This window comes from Tauraco erythrolophus, chromosome 4 (assembly GCF_009769465.1).
Source record: "Tauraco erythrolophus isolate bTauEry1 chromosome 4, bTauEry1.pri, whole genome shotgun sequence".
Taxonomy (NCBI): Eukaryota; Metazoa; Chordata; class Aves; order Musophagiformes; family Musophagidae; genus Tauraco; species Tauraco erythrolophus.
The window spans coordinates 40,853,356-40,878,598 of record NC_141468.1 but is presented as its reverse complement, the minus strand read 5'-3'; the positions used below and the strand labels follow the sequence as shown (position 1 = coordinate 40,878,598).

Sequence of the window (25,243 nt, the reverse complement as noted above, 5' to 3'; positions counted from 1 at the left end):
ATGGAAATATGTCACTAAAATATTTATATGGATCCACACAGTAGCTGATTATTTTGCCAATTTCTTTAAATAGAAGCAACACTTCAAAGCTTTTGCAAAAAGCAACGGTCAAGATTTAAAGATTCCAAAACTTCGAATCGAAGTTACTAATAAATCTTTAAGTTAATAGTATGTTTCTCATACCTGGTACAAGTACAGGAACATGTTGTGTTAGGGCTCCAGGTAATACATTTACTAGCTCAGTCAGCATGTTAAAGCAACACTGACGAGTCTTCACGCTTTTCTCCTTCATCTGTTTGTGCAAGGCTTTAACTATGTTGGGGACCTGTAATCATCACACATCTGTTAATTGATTCAATAGCTGATGTTTCTTTCATCTTTGATCACCAGGGGGATATAAAGAAAGATGTGCGTCCTACCCCTCTATTTCTGATTTCTCTACAGAGCTAGAGAAGTTATATAAACACTGGGAAATGAAGATTCAAAAGAATTGCTATCAAAAAAAAAAAAAAGAGTAATTTAACTTTAAAAGGTGAGACGAAATAAAGCAAAACTACATTTGCATTAATATAACTGTAGAGAGCAACAATTGAGATGTCACCCAAATAATTCACTTGGAAAATGTTTACCAGCACTACCTCTTTTATTCCGCAAATAAGACATGTTGCAGCAAATCAAGTTTTATCTTGATCATTAGAACTTATGGCTGCATTACAGAATGCACAAAATAACTACTTTGCTTTGGCAATTTGGCTAAACTATATAGGACATGCAACTTTTACAGGTGATGGTATATAACTGAAGTCAGATAAGCACATTTGCTTGAGTTGGTAATTTCAGTTTCCAAGACTGCTGCACTTTTCCGGGCCAGTTTACCTGGCTTGCTCTCTCTGTTAGTACTACAGTAATAAACCATAATCTGTGTATGAAGAAAGTATGATATAGTACATTGTAAGAACTATCCTTATGAACAGGGCACTGCTTCAGTGTGTCTTCTCAAAAACAAAAAAAATCTTGACAAATAACCTGACTCTGAAGCATTGTCAAAGGTGTCTCTCCTTGTTCCATTGCATCAGGGTCACAAAGCCAACTTTGCACAGGTCGAGTTTGTTTTAAAAGAGAAAGATATGCGTGAAAAACATCTGCTTTAACATTCTCTTCACGTTCTTTGAATCTGGCTATCAAAGCAGGAGATACAGTTTTGTAGAATTCTGGAAGCATTTCATGTCGTGTGCTAACCACAGCATCCAGACATTTAGCAGCTGCACGTCTCACTTTCCAGCTCATGTCATCATCATCGCTATATTCATCATCGCTCCCTTGAAAAAATAAATTATGCATGTGTTCAAGTCTAGACAATCAAAGCACCAAGTTTTAGTCAAACAATTAATAAAAATACACTTGGATTCTTTGCATAAGGCACACCAAAGAAATGTATGGTTTTAAACATACTTCTGAACCTATAAAAAGCCTTCTAAACTGCCTAATCGTAAGGCTAATTATTTTCTCTGCCAATTTTTTCACATTTGTCTTACACATGTATTAATTTAAATCACAAGCAGGAAAAGCTGGTTCCCATCCCATTTACAGTCTGACTACTGATTTAAAGCATATTCCTCTTTATTCGTGACATAAGTGACAATGGAACAACAATTACTAGCTGATCAAGATTCAACAAATTATTCTGTTTTTTTCCAGGAGTAAATTGAACCATACTCTGCCCTCAAAAATGACAACAAAAAATATACCATAAGCAATACAAATAGACTTTTTAAGCACTAAAGCTACAACTACGCAGCTCATTCATTCTTAAAAGTAGTGAGAATGTTATGCCCTGGGTTCAGATTACTTGTGCGTTCAAGTTTTCATAAAGCTTACATATAGAATCATAGAATCACAGAATGGTTAGGGCTGGAAGGGACCTTCAAAGGTCATCTAGTCCAACCCCCCTGCAAGGAACAGGGATATCTCCAACTAGATCAGGTTGCTCAGGGCCTCGTCCAACCTGGCCTTGAACGTCTCCAGGGACGGAGCATCCACCACCTCTCTGGGCAACCTGTTCCAGTGTTCTACAACTCTCATGGTAAAAAATTTTTGGCAAGGTATTGCCTCCATATGAACAATAAATACTTTATACCTTCCAATCTAAACCATTTTTTATACTACAGAAAAATACTGAGTATTTTGCAATTTTAAATCTATTCTGATTTTATGCATTAGGTAACAATATATCATAGTGGCAAGTAGTGAGAAGCCTTTCCCATGCTGAGTATGTATTTTCAATTCATTAACTGATGTTCTTCTCACTTTAGTTATATCATCCTACATGATTCTGTCTTTTTCCACCTTTCAAGTATTTTAAAATGTTTTTCTTGTACTTCATGTTCACTCTTGGAATTATTTATCTCCAACAACAACATCACATACTTTTATTCCAATAAGTGAGTTCCTAAGGTATGTTTAAACAGTACAAGAATGGAATACAAATGCTGGTACTTAGTAACAATACCACCCATATCAATTTTCTCAGATAAGTGCAGGTTTACAAGCTCTTCCTTTCCTCCAAACCAAAAAGAGACTATACCTTGATCATCATCATCACCACCATCAGCATCCATAGCATTTTCATCTTCATCTTCATCATCGTAATTGTAATTAGGATCATAGGTAAGATATTTAAGACAAATGTTTATAATAGTAGACACATGAGGATAAACCTCTTTAGGACATCTGTGTAACATAAAAATACAGTCGATGTCAAATTACTTTGAAGAATTAAAATATTTCTAACAGACTTCATGCCACATACTGTACTTCAGAGACATTAGCCGAACCAAATATCATCAATGCATCCATTTGATTTACAGAAATTCAGAAAGGAAGGTCAGGAAGGGCAATGTTACTATGTGACTGCATCTGCTAGACTGGAAGGTTGCAGAGAACCAAGATATGCCTTTGGATATCAATTTTTTTGTCACCACTATTGAACAACAAATATTAGAATACTTCCCCCTTTTTGTCTGCATAAGCAGTAATGGCACAGTAGAAAGTTTCTGAAGTATAGACATAATACACAGCTTAATAGTTGTTAGACAGTTATAGCAACAGTTCCAGCTCAAAGCTTGCAAAAATATTTTGTACCAAGGAGCCTGTCTCTTGACAGCTTACAACCAAATGGCACACTATTAGATGTTAAGAAAGCCTGAAATAGGTACCTGAGAATAACTTACCTCCTAACAAAGGATTCAAAGGCTTGAATGCAATACTCTCGAAGTTCATCATCATCTACATTACAAAACTTTACAACTAAAGGAATTATTTTCTCAAGATATTCACCTGGTAAGACAAAAAAACAGCAAAGTCATTACTCTCATCTAAAAAATTTTAAATTTACAGATAATTTATGTATTTTTCTTACCTATTCTGTGACCTGCTTGCCTACTGATAGCAGCAATACATTGTATATAGGTCCTAGTTGTTGACATGGAATCATTTTTAGACAGCTCTGTCAACAGATGTTCAATGAGGTCAACAAAAACCATATTGCCACAACTCATAACCAGGTGACCAAGAGCAATGATGGTTCTTTTCCTCACAGCAAGTCTGGGGCTAGTCAGCTGGGGGAGCAGACAGGTCAGAATTGAAGGATGGAAGTTAACAAGCAGTCCTCCTTGCCTTAAAACAGACAAAACACAAACTCAAACCAATTGAATCTAGATAACTTTGTTCATACACTGTACAACAATTCCTTTAAATATTCCCAAAACATCATAAAGATTCTAAGTCTTTAAAATTAAGCTTTTGGAACTTTGGAAAAAAATGAGTTTAAAATGTACCCTCAATGCAACAAACATTAAAATAAGCTTAAATCTACAGTTCTCAGAAGATTAAATAATAATCAATCAATCAACTTATCTTCAGTATATTCGCATTTATTTTCCTAAATGAAATTTCATCTATACCTTATCATATTATTTCACATAACTTAAAGTAACTTAAATTTAACATTTGGAAAACTAAATTTCAAGAGCATTTATCAGCATTCACCAGCATTTTGGAAGCGGAATGTTTACCTGCTCAGCATATCAGCCATGATATCCAGTGCCTCCAGTTGAACAGACACATCCTCCTGCTTGGCTATAGCACTAGTGAGACGCCCTGTGATCTTTTTGCAAACATTAGCTGCTAATGCAGAACCTGAAAGTACAACAAAACCTCAGCATTTTCATAATGAAAAAAATACAGTTTTTAACACCAGAGATCATGTTTGTGACTATGGAAAGCAACCTGATCTCAATATAAAGAAGTTTTTCCCACCCAACAAAGCAAGCTTGAACAGCCGGTTTGTTTGTTAATGTAACATATGCTCTGCATTAGAGTTGAAAGACTATCTATGTATAAAACTAATGAGAATGAGGGATTTTTAACTGTCCCATAAGGTATATACAACAGAAAGGACACCGCTTTTGACAGGGAAAGCGCTGGAAAGTGAAGGCCAAGACAAGTCTAGAGCAATAAACGAAAGGACTATTTGTAAAAATAAAGGAATAAACTAAAAGGTATGGGGAAGCACAGAAGTAGATAGAGCCACCTCTAAAGAATAGCTATATAACAAAAAAGTAAAATAAAATTATTTTGCACAAGAAACTACTTAAATAAACTACTTGAAATATTGCTGAAACATTTGAGAAAGGGGAAAAGATGTATGCCCAAAGTATTTTAAAATTCAAGTAAAAATGTCTTTACCACAACTCCATAGTTCCCCCTTAATCCAACTGCATAACGTTGTACAGAGTAATTATGAGAAGAGAAGAAACTCGTGCCATGGTAACAGCTACCCAATGGCTAGTGCTCATCTTCATTTGCATAAAGTTTTTCTAATCACACTTTGGGAACTTTGATGTGAAATTAATACCATTCCAATCTATGTTAAATCTAGTTTATATATATTTATGGCTTATTCTTAACTATATGACTAGAACTAAACATAACAATTGGAGAGTCCAATGTGTTACCATAGAGGCTAAGAAAAGAGACAACAATCTATGTTTGAATTGAGAGCAAGAAAAACACCTAGGTTCTTTTTATACTAAGAATACTAATTACATTTGAAGATTTTGCTAAATTTTTGTTTGAGCTTTATATCTATCCCAAAATCTCCTTTTGTTTTGTGTAGGCAAATAGAAGAATAAAAGCTTAAACTGATTTACTTAACATTAGTTATTTACTGAAATAAAAAGCTATTATTTATGCATTTCACTACTGCTTGATAAAAGCAAGACTCACATGTTGACTTTCAACAAAGGATGTTAAAATCAGAGCTTTCTTTTTTTTTCCGATTTAAGAAACCTCAGTCTCTAAAAACGGCATTTCCAAACCCTTTTTAATCATTTGTCTATTCTCATTCATATCCTACACTACAATATCTGAAAAGCACTTGAATAAAAAAGTAGTGCCATTAACTGACGAGCTGTTCATCACTACTATCTCTTTTAGAGGAAAGACTGCCTTCATTTAAAACTGCAGGTAAGCATTTCAGTAATTTAACAGGCAATTGTTAGAAACACAAGGTACTTTTCAAAACACTTACCCGAAACTGAGACAAGAAATCACATCATTAAAGAAAAATACCCAAATTATAATCAATTTTAAAATACACTATCAATCAAAAAGCAAGATAAGATTTAGCTATTATTACAGCCTAGAAATCCTCCACCAGGCAACTATTAAAATAGGAGCTTCTACACTTAATTTGTTATACCAAAGTTCATATGCTGTAAGTTTGTTTTTCACATTAATGCAATTCTTCACTAAAAAATTTTTAAATTAGTAAAATCTGGAAATACAGACAGAGAAGAAGAAACTAAAAGGATATTTGTGCCTTACGTTTTTTTTCTCCAACAGAAATTAGTTCCAATGTTAAATTAACTGAATCCTCTTCACTAAAGGACTCAGCTTTTGCATTTTTTTTTTAATTAGCAATGAAACGATAAAATTAGATAGTCTTGAGTACAAAATGCCTTACCACTAGAAGCTGGGGGAAGTTCTCCAATCACAGTTTTAAGGCCAATGCTTGAAATGTCACGTAACTGTTCTTTATCTGAAAGCATGTTTGTACAGAGCGTATCTACAATGGTCTCCACTTGATACTCCTTCACTTTACTCACCAAAGGGCCAAGGCTGTTACAAACAGAAGAAAAGTATTAAATCTGCAACATTAAATAAAACCCCTCATTTTACTTCAGTATTTTGCATTCAAGTCACAAACTTAAGGTTGGTTTTGGCAGCAATATAAAGCAGAATTTTAAAATCTGAAAACCTTCAAATGGTTGGGTTGATAACCTGTCTCCATAAATCTAGTAACAAAATACTGGTTTGGTAAATGTATTTTATGTAGTAGTGGAAACAGTTTTTGCATGAATGTTGTGCTTCAGTCTCAGAAGTTTTCCTCTTACTTCCCACTTAATGCCAAGAATTATAATGACAGTTACCTAACCAGAGCCATCAGTTTATGTGCTTGATCATCAGTGCCTGCTTAGTCCACAGACAAGTAAGCATCTTTATTCTACACAACACTTGAGTTCAATCTGATACACACTCAGACTCATTCTATACCTTGACAGTGCCTTCCTTTATGGAATGTAAATGGTAAAATAAAAAACAACATGGCATGCCCTCCTTCACACAGAGTCCAAGCACTTCGATACACAGAGCACATAGTAACATTTCCTCTTTCCTCCGAATTGAATTTTCAGTCATTCCAACTGTTTTTATGTTCACAACAATCTTGTATTCGTCAAATGCTACCATTTGTTCAAAATATTAAAACTGCAGACGTCCTAGTAAACTCTAGTTCATTGCTAAGAAATACAGCATTCTTCACATCTTCCTAGCCCTATCACCAACTTTCAGCATCTCTCCATTGTTAATATTCTGTTCCACACGGGAAGTTATGTCTCTAATTCCTTCCATTCACCTGCGAAAAACCTCTGTAAGAACTCCAAGAACTTACTCTTTCTCCTACTACCTCTCCCACACCTCACTCCAAATTCACTTATCTAGTTTCTCCCTGTTTTTAAAACATCTGCCTTCAGACAAAGCATCTCAGATATGGGACACTAATTTTGAAAGACTTTAAATTACCAAATCTTTTAATCCAATTCAACTCCCTCAAACATACTACATAAACAATGAACACATCAAATCCTGAAGAATGAAAATTATAAGCTGTGTTATGGGCATTCCTACCATTCAAAAACCAGTACAGCTAGCCTACACATGCAGTAGCTACTCTGAAAGACATAGCTCTCTTGTTCTGTAAGCTTCTGCTCTCTGTATGTTGCTCTTGTCAGCTACTCTCTCTTTAATTCTTTGTGGTGACATGCATGATATTACTACTCAATCAAGAAACTTATGCTTACTAATGAGGCATCAACACTAGAGGTGAGATAAGACATGAAGCTGAAGTTCTACCAAGCTTAGGTTCTGCACCAACCGCGACAGAGGCGAGGGCAGGAGGACAAAGTGCTGTGTGCAAGTCACATAAGAGAACAAGCAATGGCTTGAGGAAACAATGGCAACAGCAGTAGCAAGGACCTCTACAGAAAACGTGGGAATCATGAACTAGAAGTGTAGCCGACAGCAGAATTAACAGACACACAAGTGTACCTCCAGAAAACTATTTATTTTCTCTTCTTTCTGAATTAAAGGGATAAGGGACATCATTCTGACTTGACCTTGTGTACAGACCTTCCCCTACTTAGGTTTTGCAGCTGCTCCAGATGTCCGACCAAGGAAATCCTACAGCCTGATCCTCAACAGCTTTTCCTCCTGTGACACACGCTTCATGCTATACACATCACCATCAAATTCAACTTTGGCCATAGTGAGAAAGCACACAAGTTTTTCAAGAGATTCTACGTGTGTGTTCTCAGTGTGAGCTTTGATGGGCAGTGAAGTGCGAGGCCTTTATTAAACAAGTCCCTTTTATCAAAGCAACCTGGTTACAATTTTGAGAGTGGAAAGACATGAGCAAGGCTGTTATTTTTTAGGAAGCATTTTTCAAAAGCTCAAGCTTTGTGGCTGTGTTTGTGAAAGACGAGGCCCAACTTGCACTGCTGAGCCAAAGCAAGCCCATGCAACAGTTCCATCGGATTTGTGCTGAGAGGACAGAGAGCATTTAAATGGTTGCAAGTGCTGGGCTAAGAGGCCATGCCTCCCACTGCAACCAACAGAGGCAAATTTTAAGGATCAGAAATCCTAAGTGTTTCTGTGGCTTACAAGAGAGTACAAATTTTCTATCTGCTCTTCAATATTGTACACAACGTTCACAGACTACCTCTCATCAAATCAGAACTGCAAAACCAAAATATGTGGAAATGAACAAATGCAGAAAAAGAAGCATCTTAAAGCCAATCACAAACTGATTGTATTAGGACTACATTAGAATGTAATGCCTCCAAATAAACTTTAGTTTTTTCCACAATGAACTTTAATACTATATACATCTGCTTTTCATTAAAGTTCTACTAACTCAGCTAACTGAGGCTAAAATGATCTCTGTAGGGTTAGTAAACACTAATTTTGGAGAGTTGAAGTCAAACTGAAACCCTACAGGAAAAATGAACGAACTAACTTCTTAACAAAACAAGGCTAAGATCAAGAAAGCAAAGTTTAAATTTTCAATCATATGCCACTATTCACTAAAAGTATGTCAGACTTCTGAGAATGCAATGATTTAGGACTATACGTTCATGACCTTATTGAAACATCAGAAGTATGCAGAAGTTGTACAAGCACACGATGAAATTACTTGTAAAATAGATTAACATAATTTACAATAAAACAACTTTCAACTAGAAGGATTTGCCTAGTTTAACTCCCTGTCAAGTGCAAAGGGAGTATCCGGTCCCAAGATGGACTGTTTTCCCATGCTAAGAAAAAAAATAGTAATATTTGGAAGGTTGTAATGTATTAATTTGCACATAAATTATCCTTGATTTGAAACAATTAGTAATGATCAAATTTTCAAAACAGTTCAGCCACAAGTTAGAGTGATACACAAGGGTAAATATTTTTCCCTCTCCCCAAAACTAGCCTTTCAAAGCACTTTCTAAAAACAAAACAAGCTCAAGACACTAGGAAAAAGGTGGGAAGAGAACTTCCAACTTCATACATTTGATTGTACAATGTAGTGAAGCTGCCAGATCATGGTACAGATCTAAACCTTGTTTAACAAATATTCTAGTAAAATGAATAAATTTAATACATTATATTCTAATTGTAACAGATTACTGGGAAGAAACTATCTGGATGCAAAAGTACTTCCTTTCAGATCTCAGTGATTACAAAGGGGGGAAAAAATGGTTTGATTTTATTTCATATGATTTTGAAAATTATTCTGAGTTTCATGTTTCACATTAAAAAAGCACAGGCCGTTACATCAACTACACAAAACTAGGAGGGGACAGAGGGGGAATCATAGAATGGTTTGGGTTGGAAGGGACCTCAAAGATCATCTAGTTCCAACCCCCCTGCCATGGGCAGGGACACCCTCCACTACACCAGGTTGCCCAAAGCCTCATCCAACCTGGCCTTGAACCCTTCCAGGGATGGGGCAGCCACAACTTCTCTGCACAACCTGTTCCAGTACCTCACCACCCTCTGAGTGAAAAATTTCTTCCTTATATCTAATTTAAATCAGTTTGAAGCCATTGCCCACTGTCCTATCACTACATGCCCTTGTACGAAGTCCCTCTCCAGCTTTCCTGTAGGCCCCCTTTAGGTACTGGAAAGCTGCAATAAGATCACCCTGGAGCCTTCTCTTCTCCAGGCTGAACAGCCCCAACTCTTTCAGCCTGTCTTCATAGCAGAGGTGCTCCAGCCCTCGGATCATCTTTGTGGCCCTCCTCTGGACTCGCTCCAGCAGCTCCCTGTCCTTCCTGTGCTGGGGACTCCAGAGCTGAACGCAGTACTCCAGGTGGGGTCTCATGAGAGCTGAGTAGAGGGGCAGAATCACTTCCCTCGACCTGCTGGCCACGCTTCTTTTGATGCAGCCCAGGATAGGGCTGGCTTTCTGGGCTGCCAGTACACATTGCTGGCTCATGTTGAGCTTCTCATCCACCAGCACTCCCAAGTCCTTTTCCTCAGGGCTGCTCTCAATCCATTTTTCCGCCCAGCCTGTACTTGTGCATGGGATTGCCCCAACCCACGTGCAGGACCTTGCACTTGGCCTTGTTGAACTTCATGAGGTTCTCACAGGCCCACCTCTCCAGCCTGTCAAGGTCCCTCTGGGTGGCATCCCTTCCCTCCAGCGTGTCCACAACACCACACAACTTGGTGTCATCTGCAAACTTGCTGAGGGTGCACTCGATCCCCCTGTCCAAGTCACCAACAAAGATGTTAAAAAGCACTGGTCCCAGTACGGACTCCTGAGGAACACCACTCGTCACTGGCCTCTACTTGGACATTGAACCGTTGACCACAACTCTTCGAGTGCGACCATCCAGTCAATTCCCTATCCACTGAGCGGTCCATCCATCAAAACCATGTCTGTCCAGTTTAGAGACAAGGATGTCATGTGGGACAGTATCAAATGCTTTGGATAAGTCCAGGTAGATGTCAGTTGCTCTTCCCCTATTCATCAATGCTGTGACCTCATCATAGAAGGCCACCAAATTAGTCAGGCACGATTTGCTCCTAGTGAAGCCATGTTGGCTGTCACCAATCACCTCCTTATTTTCTATGTGCCTTAGCACAGTCGCCAGGAGGATCTGCTCCATGATCTTGCCAGGCACAGAGGTGAGACTGATTGGCCTGTAGTTCCCTGGGTCGTCTTTTTTTCCCTTTTTAAAAATGGGGGCTATGTTTCCCCTTTTCCAGTCAGTGGGAACTTCACCAGACTGCCACAACTTCTCAAATATGATGGATAGTGGATTAGCAACTTCATCCGCCAGTTCCCTCAGAACCCGCGAATGCACTTTGTCAGGTCCCATGGACTTGTCCATCTTCAGGTTCTTTAGATGGTCTCGAACCTGATATTCTCCTACAGTGGGCAGTTCTTCATTCTCACAGTCCCTGCCTTTGCCTTCTGTGACTTGGGCTGTGCAGCTGGAGCTCTTGCCTGTGAAGACTGAGGAAAAAAAGTCATTGAGTACCTCAGCCTTCTCCATATCCTGGGTAGCCAGGTCCCCCGTTTCCTCATGGAGAGGGCCTACGTTTTCCCTAGATCCCTTTTCATCACTGACATATCTACAGAAGTTTTTCTTGTTGCCCTTGATGTCCTTGGACAGATTTAACTCTATCAGGGCTTTAGCTTCCCTAACCTGATCTCTGGTTGCTCAGACAATTTCTTTATATTCTTCCCAGGCTACCTGTCCTTGCTTTCACCCTCTGTAGGCCTTCCTTTTGTGTCCGAGTTGGTCGAGTAGAGTTGCCCATAGAATCATCTATGGGCAAGTAGAAATTCTGTCCAAGCTATCAGGATACTAAGCTCTCAATGAAGACTGTTATTTTGAAAGTACATAGTTCAAAATCTAAAGTAAGTTACGCAACTCAGGCAAAAACTTTACACTTAGTGCTTAAATAATCTAATTCCCACATTATTGTATGACAGAAACTCACAAGTGTTAAGACAGAAAAATCACCCTTGTATCTTTACAGTCTAAAGCAAAGTTCTTTTCCTCATTTATACGTATTGAGAGACAAGCACGCAATGCACAAAGTGAAACAGTCTTTCTTGTTTTACTGGAAATGGTTCTGGAGTTTAAGTCTAACTCTCTAAGAACACAGCTAGATTCCGGGTTCACTACTAGCTAATAAAACTGTCAGCCAGGCAGCTGCAAGGGAACACACAGGTCACAGATCACTATTCAGAAGGAAAGGCTTGAGGCTACGGCATTCAGCACAAAAGCACTTAGATTAGTTAAAGAGCTGAGTACTGTATTTGCCAAGGATAGCAGGACAGCCCCACGTTTACTACTTTGCTGGTACTGCTGGGGAAAAGACAAATTCTTGCATTGCTTTAGCAATGGAGATCTGAGGATGTACAGCTTAATTCCAAAGTACTGTTAATAAGGAAATGTTACCTTGTATTAATTTTACTTGTTGACCTATACAGGCTTTGCATTATCTCACCATTTTTTAATGTGACTTGGCACCATGGACCATACTGAATTAACTTCTGAACGTACAATCAAACTTGACAATGAATTTGTTCATTTTGAACAAGTCACTTTATCAATCCCCACTTCTCATCCGAGCAATTGTCCTTTCGAGTGTGCATGAGGGAAAAAAAGAGGAACATTCTGGTCAAACACAGTTTAGAAGAACCTACAGGGTAAATCTAAACCCACATGTTCCAATTTCTTCTGAAACTCAATCTTCTCTTCTGTCTCAGAGCCTCAAGTTTTCCATTCCTCCCACCACAAAGTCTCCCAAACACACTTGGAGTTCCCCATACCTTTCACATTTCCTGCCTTGGAAGTCCTTCCAGCCATTCCAAAGACATCCCTCTCCACCATATAGCTCATGCAACAGGACAATTGTAGACTCTCAGAAATCATTGTTCCACCCAACTAAACCATTACACACAGCTGTTAGAGAGCTAGACTGGAGGACTAGGCTCAGACTCAGTAGAATGCAGGCCAGTAATTCCAGCTGTACTGGAAAGACTCAGATCTATAGCTTACACTCTTGGACAGCTAGCAGATATGGCTCTATACAGCAGGACAAAAACAAGCTACATCTTCCATCTCAAAACCTGTTTTATGTACCCCACTGCTGCTACCCTTCTTTCCCAGGTTCAAGAATTCACAGCGGCAAGAGCTAATTATCATTGAAAAAATGCTCAACGGAAGCAAAAGGCGGCAGGCAAGAAGTGCAGACAGGAGGACACGGACAAAAGAAATGTATCTATTATATAAAGCAAGCCCTCACATTCAAGCTCTAAGCGTAATTACAATGCAATAGCAATCAGAGTAAGGTTCAAAGCTTTGACATTACGGTTTATCACCACGTTAGGCAAACTCAGGAGCTTCTCTTGCAATGGCTATGCTCATAATGCCTAACCTCCATGAACTCAAAACAGTATTTGCGCTTGAGGCACAGCACTTAGATTCTAACACCTAGGAATATGTGATTCTCAAGACAATCACAATCACTGCTTTCCATGCCTTCCTTCACAAACTGTAACCTGCTTGGTTTCCTCTTCTTACCCACCAGCACCCTACTCATGCGGTAAAATCTGGTGAAAATACTGGCAATTTGAGAATGGAGGTGGGGGGGGGGGGGAAGTAGTAAAGGCAAAACATACTTACCAAAACTATTCACTGAAATATCACATACAACTAACTCAGTTTTATTAATGCACAAAACTTCAAACTAATTTGACATTGAGGCCAAATTAGGCCAAAGACATCTGACTGATGCATTATGAACACACCAGTGCCACAAATTCAGGAAGATCGCAATTTACTCATTTTGCAGAGTATTTTACAGAGATACGCAGACATCAAAAATAACTACACAAAAACAACTTTGGTACAACGTTTCTAGAAGATACTGCATACAGATAATCTCAAGAGAACTGTTAATTGAGATACTGCCTGGTATCTGATGAAAGGCATAAAAAGAAGCCCTTGAAGTGCACAGAAGCAAAGATGGAATGATTTCTCGCTCGCTTCAGCAGGTACACCTACTCCTGCAGAAATGAACAGCTCTGACAGAGCACCCTTTGTTAGAAGCAGTCAAACCTCAGGCCCTAACCTGGCACTGCCCCTTTAATTTAGGAAAATAGCACTGCACCAGAATCTTTAGATTCCGCAAACTGTCTCTACAGCTACTAAACCCCTGAGAGTAGGGGTTTAGAGGACCACATCCCAAATCCTCATCTAGTCATGTTACTGCTTCAATCATGTTAAATTAATACCGCAATCTTATTAAAATAATTTTTGGACACTGATACTGGTAAAGACCTTTTTTCTCCCACAGGTACATTCCTGATAAATTTGTGCATGAGCATCTGACAAAAGGCAGATTATTACCAAGAATCAGCTCCCAGACTCAAATATATCAAGCCATCCTTGACTGCATCCCTAAAAGTTGAAACATATTTCGCCAGTGGTTGAAAAAAGCTCACAAGTTTCTCCACAACCTTGATTTCACCCTGCAACCAAGCTTTACCTTCTCAGTGTCTAACTGACACACCACGAGCTTCTCTTCAAACACACACCACTGTCAGTCAGCAGCTACTTGTAGCATTGTTGTACTCTTTTGGTGCATAGTAAATCGTTTTGCAAGTGACACAAGCACAAAACACCGAGAACAGAAACCACCACAATTCCAAGGCATGATGACTGTCCACAGTAGTCTGGATAAATTCCCCGTGCATTTCAGTCAACTGACTATGGTACACAAAGGTGGAAGTGCAGAATTTGTACAAACCGTTGCACATATGCTATGCTGTGTGCCCCAACAGAAGTACTGTAAATAGAAGCACTGAGAAGTAGAAACAAGCACACGTACAATTATGGAGCATATTCATATAACACCGAATAACAGTATCCTTTCAAAAATATGGCAAGCCTTCAGAGCAGCAGTCCTGAAAGTTTGCTTTTGATCAATAGCAAGCAAGTTTGCAATCTGGTCGGTGAGATTTCAGGTGGCAATGTCATCCCTCCTTTCGCTGCCTGAAAAACTACATCATCTGCTTTTGCAGTTTGCAACGACTTGTGCAGCTCTATAAAAATACGTCTTCCACATCCTAGAGATCTGCAGCTGACAACATCCTTTCACACATCGACTTTGACAGACTAGAAGCAGATCTCCACCAAAAAAAAAACAGTTGTTCTGTAAGTGAAAACGTCTGAAATGTTGGTGAGGATTTTATAATTTTTTTAAACCTGAGCTATTGAACAACTACTAAATTCTTCTAATTTAAATAAGTTTATTTTTCAAGCATAACCTATGAGTTACTAAAATAATAACAGCAAAGGCTGGTCAATTAGATCTGTCTCAACTAAGTATAGGACACACTTTTTGGCTGATGTTTGAAAGATGACCGAATCACTGAAATTATGAAGTCATTCACACAAACACTTGAAATTACAGTTTCTAGAAAGTGTTAAACCAGACTTTACCTGAGTTATTCCTATTTATTCAGTCTATTAGTTCAATAAAGTCGACATATCAATTATGAAGTAAATGTTTAAAAAGACTACCACAAGCTTTTCTGGCCTTTAAAAATCAACAGATATCACTTATAGACTTTACTATTAGTCCCAGATTACGAACTGAGCTTATGAGAAGTAGAAAATAAACTATAACCACCTTTTATAAAATCAGTTCTGAATACAAAGCTTTTGTACTTAAGTAGGTATTTTACACATTTGAAGGCAGTTTCAGACACTGTTTTAAGTGCTCTTTGATCTTTTCCCTTTCACTAGCCAAAAATTCATGTCCTGTTTCTCCTAAAGGCAAAAGCTCATTCAGCTGTCTATAGAAATAAACAGCAACTATAACACACTGACTCCTTTAAGTTACATACATCTGCAAATAAAGGTTTTCATAGTGTAGTACCTTATTAGGAAGGGGAACATTAAATAAGCTATTAAATAACCACATTTACTTATAGGGAAGAGTTAAGATTCACAAATGGAAAAAAAAAAATAGTATTCAAATCACCAGTATAGCGTGATGTGCAGCAGTGTATTACCACAGCATCCAAAACGCTTTAAAGCTGCTGAACCGGATCTGCCACACAGCAGCCAATTCATGCATCATCCTGTTCACACTAATGACTCACACTCACAGCATCAAGCAGGGTTCCCTACATTGAACTACTGCCCAGAGAAGTCACACTGTTAAATGCAAATAAACTACAGGATCACAAGGGAGGAATCACTGAAGGCACTTACTTTAATCCTACTTTTTTTTTTTTCCCCATATATATACACGCATGCATACGTTTGGGTTTTTACAGGTTTCAGGGAACATTTCACAGTGTGAAACAACAAAAATTTGTAACTCTAGGTTTAAATGGCAGAGTATCAAGCCATAGATATCTGCTCAAAACAAGAAGTAGTTCATCCTTAAACTGCAACACTGAACATATGAAACAATTAATGCGTAATTTTGATGAACGGAACATTACCAACGTTATCGGCAATGAAGAACAAACAGCCCATCCAACACCATACCTATGCTTAGAAAAATTAAACTGCTTTCCTCATCCAGATGCACATAATCTTGGATGGAGCTACAGGCAGCATAACTACTACCGCCATAAGGTGCACAAGACGCCGTGGACTACATGAATAGCCTCAAACTACAAATATGCTGGAAGAATGTCCAATGGCATTTTCTACACCAGCTGACACTAAAACAGCCTATGCCTTACCACAGCAAAAAACAACCCCCCCTGAAAAAATACATGCAACAAGAATATATTTAAAATTTTACAAGGTCTTAAGAAAAACAAGGTGAACAACCTGCAGTTACTGACCTACTTTGCATCTACTGCCTGCATTAAGCTTGACGAATAAACTCCTTTCCCTTCTGTAGGGAAAAGGCCAAAGCTTAGAGCAGGTTGACTTATACTCCAAGAGTACTAAGGCAGTAATTTTCATTTCTATTCAGAAATGAACTGCAAAATATCTTTCAAAGGTAGCTACCCAAACATACATGAACTCTCAACCTGACTCCCGCTAACCAGAGAACAACATGTTTTATCCTATCCAAAACCAGTGCGATATAACTGAAAGGATCAAGAACAAAATCACTAGTGTGTTTTGAAGACACAATAAGAAACAAGTTCATCAGCATATTATCCAATAGAGCCTTTCCTACCCAAATGTGAAAGCAGGCAGTGGATAAGGCAAAACCAGGAACGCTGCTTACTTGTTGCTACACTAGCTTAAAAATAAATGCTGCTCCGAGTTGTTTTAAATCTGCTCTGTTCACTGACCTCAAAAATCAAACCTTGAAAGAGTGATCCTCATGCAAAAGATTCTTACCTGCTCAAAGAATGATCGATACCTTTGCTATTCACAGTGTTTCCATTGATCTACCTGTAGAGGAAGCTCCCCTAACAAAGTGCAAATCTTTCCTCCCTTCCTCAAGGAAAAATCTGTCTCAAATACCCATTCAAAGGTACATAGGGTTGTCTTAAATCCTTTTTCTATGAGAGAGGGAATCTATACTTAAATGGGTCATCAAGTACCAGTCTGATGAAAGTTCCTGCTGAAAATCTCTGAAGTTCACCAGAGCATTTAAATTAATAGAGATCTAAACACAGGTTATGCTTTCCTCAGCTGAAAGTGCCAGCAAATCCATAACAGAAATACACAAGTAAAGAATGACAACAGAAAACATTTAAAAACCAAAAAGTCAAGAAAAATATGCTGGCTGAATTTAACTTCCCAACGAATCAGGCTTACGCTCAGTGTCATAGTAGATGGAAGACTTTAGATCAGCTTGAACTGTCTTTGAAAAAAACACAGCTTAATAGCATTTGACCTCTCCCATCCTTTACCCCCACTACTGTTTCTACCAATGTTCACCTGATTGCAGGAGGAAAGCGCTAACCCAGAAGAAAATTAAGACCCCAAACCAGTCTACAACAAAATCAGATAAGCAGCAGTGCAAGAAAAGGGGCAAGAAGGGCAAGAACAGCAGAGTAGCAGCAGCAGCATTAGCTTAGACAGGCTTAAAACTGTCATGGAACAATACTGTGAGTGTAACCTGCCTTAAGAAGAGAAGACTCTTACTTGTCCTATATCTACAAGTGATTGAGACACCAAAAAAAACTTGACACATTCAAGAATGTATCACATTCCAGATGAACGTTCACAGTTTACCTGAAAATTCTTCTATCATGTTTCTTGTCCCATTACTGTAAATTTAACACTGTTCGTTAACATTATTTGGATTTCTTGAAAAGGCTCCAAACTTTAAATAAATCCTGTCATTTTAATTAAATCCAAGAGTTTTATCAGTATGTCAAAATAAACTTTAAAAATAGAAGAATGGTTAATAAGAAAAGAACAGGGCAAACGCACATACACAGGCAGCCATCTATTTTCTCATTCTCTTTTCTTTGCAATTTTTCTTTAATGTTTTAATAAATATTATTTGTACTTTAGGTCCAAAATTCTAACAATGCCATTAAAAATTGTGATATATAAGCCATGTCTATGTGCATTAAGCTAAACTTCAACATAACTTTAGGATGTACATCAAAGATGAGTCCTGCATGTATGCTGCAACGCAACTTTTCCACAAAATGCAGTTTCACACGAAGACAATTCTAAGCCTGAGCCAGGTTTCACAACAAATGACTCTTCTGATCGAGTACGAGCAATCTGTTTCAAAGCTACAGAATTTTCACTGTACCACAAGGAACTTCAACATTTCAGAAGTTTGAATTAGAAAAAGAAAATGGTATTTTGTGTTGTTGTAAAAATTGTGGAGGGGAAGACACATCTTAACAACACTGCAATTCTGGTGAGACTAGTGAAAAAGCAGTGACAATTATATTACTATACTGCTGACACTAAACTTTGGCTTGAAACTTGCTATTCCTACACTAGCTTCTCTGCACAATGTCTTGGTTACCATCACTTAAAATGTAAGCACTGCTTTTAAGTACATAAGCAGATGCAGGACTTCTCTGTTTGCTTCTTGGGGTCAGTACTAGGATTGGCGCTGCTTAACACCTCTGTCAGCGACACAGACAGTGGGATCGAGTGCACCCTCAGCAGTTTTGCTGACGACACCGAGCTGCGTGGTGTTGTGGACATGCTGGTGGGAAGGGATGCCATCCAGAGGGACCTTGACAGGCTGGAGAGATGGGCCTGTGAGAACCTCATGAAGTTCAACAAGGCCAAGTGCAAGGTCCTGCACGTGGGTTGGGGCAATCCCAAGCACAAGTACAGGCTGGGCGGAAAATGGATTGAGAGCAGCCCTGAGGAAAAGGACTTGGGAGTGCTGGTGGATGAGAAGCTCAACATGAGCTGGCAATGTGCGCTGGCAACCCAGAAAGCCAACAGTATCCTGGGCTGCATCCAAAAAAGCATGACCAAGCAGGTCAAGGAGGGTGATTCTGCCCCTCTACTCTGCTCTCATGAGACCCCACCTGGAATACTGCATTCAGCTCTGGGGCCTCCAATATAAGAAGCATATGGAGCTGTTGGAGTGGGTCCAGAGGAGGGCCACAAAGATGATCTGAGGGCTGGAGCACCTCTCCTCTGAAGACAGGCTGAAAGAGTTGGGGTTGTTCAGCCTGGAGAAGAGAAGGCTCCAGATCTTTTAGCAGCCTTCCAGTACCTAAAGGGGGCCTACAAGAAAGCTGGAGAGGGACTTTTTACAAGGGCATGTAGTGACAGGACAAGGGGCAATGGCTTTAAACTGAAAGAGGGGAGATTTCTATTAGATCTAAGGAAGAAATTCTTCCCTCTGAGGGTGGTGAGGCACTGGAACAGGTTACATAGAGGAGCTGCGGATGCCCCATCCCTGAAGGTGTTCAAGGCAAGGCTGGATGAGGCTTTGAGCAATCTGATCTAGTGGAAGGCATCCCTGCCCATGGGCAGGGGGGTTGGAACTCCATGATCTTTAAGGTCCCTTCCAACCCAAACCATTCTATGATTCTGTGTACACAAGGGCTTTAATCTTCTGCTTTACTAGTCTGATCAGGCAAACTATACAGAATAACAAGCTGAAACTAACTCAGCTAGTCACAATGTGAAACTTCTCTTCAAAGCTGTCCCAAGCTTTTGCATACCAAGTTTACTTCAATCCATGCATCATGAACATTCTTTTCTTTTTTTAAAAAAAACTGGGCTCATGAACAAGAAACATTCTCGGGAACACTAGAAGCTCCTTAACAGACAGGCCCTCCTTAAAGGGAAAAATTCAGAAGGGCCAAGAATGAAAAGTAAATCATAACAAACATAGCACCTCTTCAAGAGGTGCTCTGGAAAAGCCAAATCAAGTGTAAAGTTAAATAAAGTGAGGAAGAGAGGGTACTGAAGCAATAGAAGTCTCTGAAATGAAAGTAACTCCACCCTGACCCCGTAAAACATTTACAGTGCCTGTAAAGCATGTAAAACCATTAATGCAGTATTCTGGATGTTAGTGAAGAGTTAAGCTCCATATTTAATAACTAAGAGCATATATTTACCTCTTTCTGTTTTTAACTCTGCTTGAAAACTACTCCAATACTACAGTTCTTCCCCTACACATCATCTACCTCCTCACAGTCAAATACCAATGTGGCAACTATCAATGAATTATAACCTTTTAAATCTATTTAGCATTCAAGAATTATCACCAAAGCACAAGCCTGTCATTCATATATCTTCAGCAAAGACTGCATGTGCAGTCACCTGAAACTGCAAATGTTAATCCACAACGTCAACAAAGATAGTTCAGTAAGAAACCACAATTACGACAGGTAGCCTACAAGTAGAAGGGTTCTTTTGTGGACATCAATTTCACAAATGTTTTCCAGAGCAGTGGTCATTCCAAGTTTTTCAAAAGTGCTTTATGTTGCCCAGTCATTAAACAATTCTTTACACCATAGAAAAAGAATACCTACCATTTGACAGCTAAGTTTTGCACCTCACCATTTTTATCTTCCAGTAATTTCAAAATCATCTTCACCACCTTTCTTTCACTGTCATCATCCAGCTTGATAGAATCTTTCTGTAGTTCTGTCATCAAGTCATTAGTAGCCATAAACCTGGCAAAAGATAGTCAGATAATTATTGCTAAAAGGATACAGGTTATTCACAGTGCTTGGGATTCAAGATTCTCAGTTTCCACCGTTGGTTATCAAATCAATCACATTTAACATTGGATTACTGTTACCTGTTTTGTGATGCAAATAGTATTTATTTTAGTTATAGAATAAAAAGGAGAAAAATTGTACTTAAAAATGACAACAACTTTCAGTTAGGTCATCATCCTTCCCTGATGAGAACACCTACATATTTTACTTCCACTGTTTACATTATACTTCAAATGATCTACACAAAGAAAAATTCACACTTTCCTGGATTTTAAGTACCCCTTTCAGTAGCTATGCTGATGATGTAAAAAACAGGCTTTTTTTTAAAAAAAAAAGTGTATTAAAAAAAATTAATCTCTGCTCTGAGTTTATTTTAAAACAACTTTTAAGCAAGAAGAACAAGACAGAGTTCTTCAAACATTCTCCCATAAAATTCACAAAAGCCAAACATTAATGAAGGGAAAAATAAAAGTGAAGCTACGTTTCATTTGTTTTTCGTTTTCTTGCCTTGTACAGACTAGTTTGTTTATAGTCCAGACAACGGCCGATCATATTTATCCAGACCTCAATCTGAGGTGCCACATCAAAGACCAAGATTAATTCTTGAAAGATCAAGCAAATAAAATTATCTTTCATATCAATTAATTTACTATTCAATAACACTGTCATATCCACCAATTTAAGAACATACTGAAAAATGACTTTCCAAAAATATTGCTTTTATGCCTTTGTGTCTTTTCTTTCTGAAGTTTGTTTTCCAATCTGTTCGTCTTTTGTAAGCGTTCTCTCTTCTCAGGAGAAGAGATACAGAGGTATCACTCAATTATGAACCTCATGGGCTTCAGTACCAAACCCAACCCCCATTCAAAAACCCAGACAAAAACAGTTTGTAATTCAACAGTTAAAGTTGACATTTGGACTTCAGGCACATCAGACTCAAGCAGACATCACTTGAGCTCAGGTCATACTTGGAAGGTTATCTCTACAGTCTGACATGCTAGATACTTTTTTATTGAAAATGAAAGGCAAGACTCTGCATAATCTTAATATGCATCACAAATGCCTCATGCCTGCCCTCACATAACGGACCTCAACTTGTCTTTTAACACAGTAATTCCAGTCTAATAGTCTCAAGGTGTTTCTAAGATAAGACCTCACTCCTTTTTCACTCACTCCAGCAGTCCTACTGAAGCAAGCCTGTAATCTGACAGGAACCAGATGTGCACAGAAACTAATGCTGAATGCGAACGGCATCAGCTTTTAAGCACAGCAAGGAAAAAAGCTACTAATAGACAGAGCGGATAGGAATAAGGATATACACAAAGTCACGCAGCACCAGAACACACAAAAACTGTCTCTGTGTTAGTGGTATATTTATCTCCTTTTCTTAAACCTTCTTAATAGCTTCCCCTCACTTCCTTGGTCAATAGCTCCCATTTCCCAGGCTTACGAGTTCATGTGCACTCATCATCTACTTGTGTTAAGTTCCTAAACTAAGCAGAGCTTGCACATCCTCAGTGCATCAGCAGCTTCTGCACTCAGCTACAACGGAGGAGTCCTCCTGGCAAACTTCTCCATTAAACAAAAAACCCAACCCAAACCCCACAATGATGTGGGGAGGCCTGGCAACTTTAGTTTAAAGCAGTGGATATTTAGAAACATCATTTTGAGTAATTTAGATGTGGCCTTTAGTCACAACTGCTTCCTCCTCAGGCACATAAAACTTTACCTGGTGCAAAGAAGCAGCATGTCAGCAGCTTCTCATACCTTGTACTCAGAGGAGTCATTCCCCTTCTCCAGTGAGGACACTACTTCTCTCATAGCCACATAGTAAACCATCACCTTATATTTCTGCCCATTTTAGAATTCCAGTCCGAGTTTCCAGACAATAAATGCCACAAACAGATAAGTCAGTTTATCCAAAAAACTGACAACTAAATTTTACAGTAAAGTGCTTACTTGAACTGTAGTTTATACTCAACTCCCTGATACCAACAAGTTAACTACAATATCCCTCTTCGAATACACATGATCTAAGAATAAACGCACTTACTAGTACTAAACACTATTTTATCCATTATGCAAATACACGATACATATAGTTTCATAAAATGTGTTATAGTGTAACAGCCAGTTTATAAAGGTCTATCATAACTCATTTTTTATGGTTTGCAAAGTCAGATTTTAATCTATGCTAAGAAAAAAATATTTCATATTTGAGAATTCTGAAGTTGTTCAAAGCTCTAATTTCTAAAGTGTGCTCTCCTAAAGGAACTACAAAAAAAGTTTTTACTACATTTATCTGGGAAAAAAAGTGCTTGCTACAACTGCATTTGACAGGTAAGACCTACCTCTTTTATGCAGAAGATCTTAAACTCATCAAAATCAGTATTTAGTTGCAAATCCGTTAGAACTTTTTGTAAGTCATCCTATCCATAAGCACAAAATCGAAAGCTCACTTAATCACAGAAACAAATTAGTATGATAAAAGCAAAAAAGTCTTCAGTAACATTTAGAGGAAAAAGTGTTTGAATATTTTTAGTACAATTTAAATAAATCAGGCAATTCTGGACTGACTGGTTTTAGACTAATCAATATTTTTTTTACTTCCAAAATTTCTAGCCTAAATTCTCTAGGTAATATCATGCTACTAAAATCTGAAAGAAATTGACATGGAAAAAAACATATATTTTATCACATTTGCATCCAGTGCTACAACAGTTTGTCAAAAGCAAACAAGATTAATCAAAATCCAAATCTATCATTATTTAATTATCATCTCTGTTTTCCTTTAGACTTTAATATATTAACAAGAGACTTGTTTGGAGGTCGACGTGTTCTTTAACTACAAACTAAGCACTGTAATGCTGCAGCAAAGCAACAAAATCAAGCATATTTTATGTCCTTTCCCTGTCAGTATTCATGTACCCTCTTTGACAAATAAAGGCTTCAAATGTCAATTTCCATACAAATAATACGTAATTATTTTTAACTTAGTGTTTTGCTAGAACTACTGTGTAAATGTATCGTCTCTGCTGTTTTTTAATAGCTAGCTTACACCATTTCATTTTCTGATACTCACTTGTTTGCATTTTATCTACTATTAGCTTATTACAAAGCAAGCGAATGATCCAATAAAAAGTAGCGCTCCTGTGACAGATCCTAAGCTCAAAATTACATATACCAGTCCTGTCCCCATACTACTTAACTGGGCTTCTCTCTCTGCATGCACTTTTAGAGGCAGTACCAAATTATGTGAGGACTACAAAATAGGAAGCATGTGAGGATAGGATGTTTAAGCCTGCTGTGCTGGGTGGCCCTCCCTGCTCCTATCTGCAGAATCATGTTTTTGGAGGTTGGGAAAGGACCGAGGAGGTCACCTCACCCAGCCTCCGCTGCTCAAAGCAGGGTCATCCACCGCGAGTTGCTCCGGGCTTCGCCCATTCGGCTTTGGAGCATCCGCGAGGACTGAAACTCAAACGCTGACCTCCTCCCTCGCCCAGCCCCACGCAGGGCAGCAAACCTGACGGCCCCTTAGCTCCCCACAGCTGCCTGGGATCCCTGCCCGCGGAGGGACGCGTGGAGGCCGCGGCTTTCCGGGCACTGCCGTGCCCCGTCCTTCACGGGCAGCGAGAAGAGGCGCTCCCCTCCCGGGAACTTTCTTCCCGAGACAGCGGCAGATTCGCGCCCGGCCCTCCGAGGGAAGCGGGGCCTCTCCCGCTCCGAGAGGCACCGAGGCGGGTACAGCCCCGGCGCGCTGCACCGGGCCCTGCTCGGCCCCGCAGGCTTCCCCACCGCCAGGCACCTGCCGCCGCCCTGACAGCCGCGGCGCCAGGCCCGGGGCCGGCGCGGAGGCGGCCGTGGGGGCAGGGCGGCGCGGGGCCTGCGGGCGCGGGGCCCGCGGGCGCGGCGGGGCGGGGGCCGGGCGGCCGGCGGAGGGCGCGGGGGGACGGCGGCGGCTCCCACCTGAAGTCCTTGTCGCTCGATGTCATTTTCTCCAGCAGGTTGGAGATGTGGTACGAGGCGCTCGCCATGTTGACGGACCCGGCCGGGGGGGGAAGGGAGAGGAGAAGAGAAGGAGGAGGCGGCGTCTTCCCGGCCTCACCGGCTCCACTTCGCCCGCTGCTAGGGGTGGCGCTCGGCAGGGCGAGCCGGAGCCGGGGCCGGGGCTGGCGGCGGGGGCGAGGGCGGCAGGGGAAGGCGGGCGCTCCGCCGCCTCCTGCGGCTGCGGCTGACACGGCGGGAGGGGCGGCCGCTCGCGCTCGGCGCCGGGTCAAAGGTCGAGCGGGGCCCCCTCGCGCTGCCGGCGCCCCTGATTGGCTTTGCCGGCGGGCGGGAGGCGTCCGCGGCCGTGTGACGCCACAGCGTACGTGGCGCAGAGCGTGCGCGGGAAGTTCAGGCCGCCGTCGGAGAGCGGCGGGAGGGGGGAGGCGGCGGGGACTGCGCTTCCCAGCGTGC

At 39.9% G+C, this 25,243-nt stretch overlaps 1 protein-coding gene across 2 annotated transcripts in view; it reads right to left on the bottom strand.

Moving 5' to 3' along the window:
- Positions 1-24,896, bottom strand: part of CAND1 (cullin associated and neddylation dissociated 1) — a 31,894-nt gene extending 6,998 nt beyond the window's left edge. The window contains exons 1-9 of one of the 2 annotated variants that reach the window (XM_086610836.1): positions 24,752-24,896; positions 20,594-20,737; positions 6,026-6,180; positions 4,074-4,197; positions 3,419-3,675; positions 3,231-3,336; positions 2,585-2,730; positions 1,027-1,319; positions 184-325 (exon numbers count right to left, since the gene is read on the bottom strand). In XM_086610836.1, coding sequence (XP_086466962.1) covers positions 184-325; positions 1,027-1,319; positions 2,585-2,730; positions 3,231-3,336; positions 3,419-3,675; positions 4,074-4,197; positions 6,026-6,180; positions 20,594-20,737; positions 24,752-24,819 — 1,435 coding nt within the window. In that variant the 5' untranslated portion in view covers positions 24,820-24,896. The remainder of the gene's footprint in view (positions 1-183; positions 326-1,026; positions 1,320-2,584; positions 2,731-3,230; positions 3,337-3,418; positions 3,676-4,073; positions 4,198-6,025; positions 6,181-20,593; positions 20,738-24,751) is intronic. The other variant, XM_086610837.1, reaches the window with a different exon arrangement.
- Between the last annotated feature and the right edge of the window lie 347 nt (positions 24,897-25,243).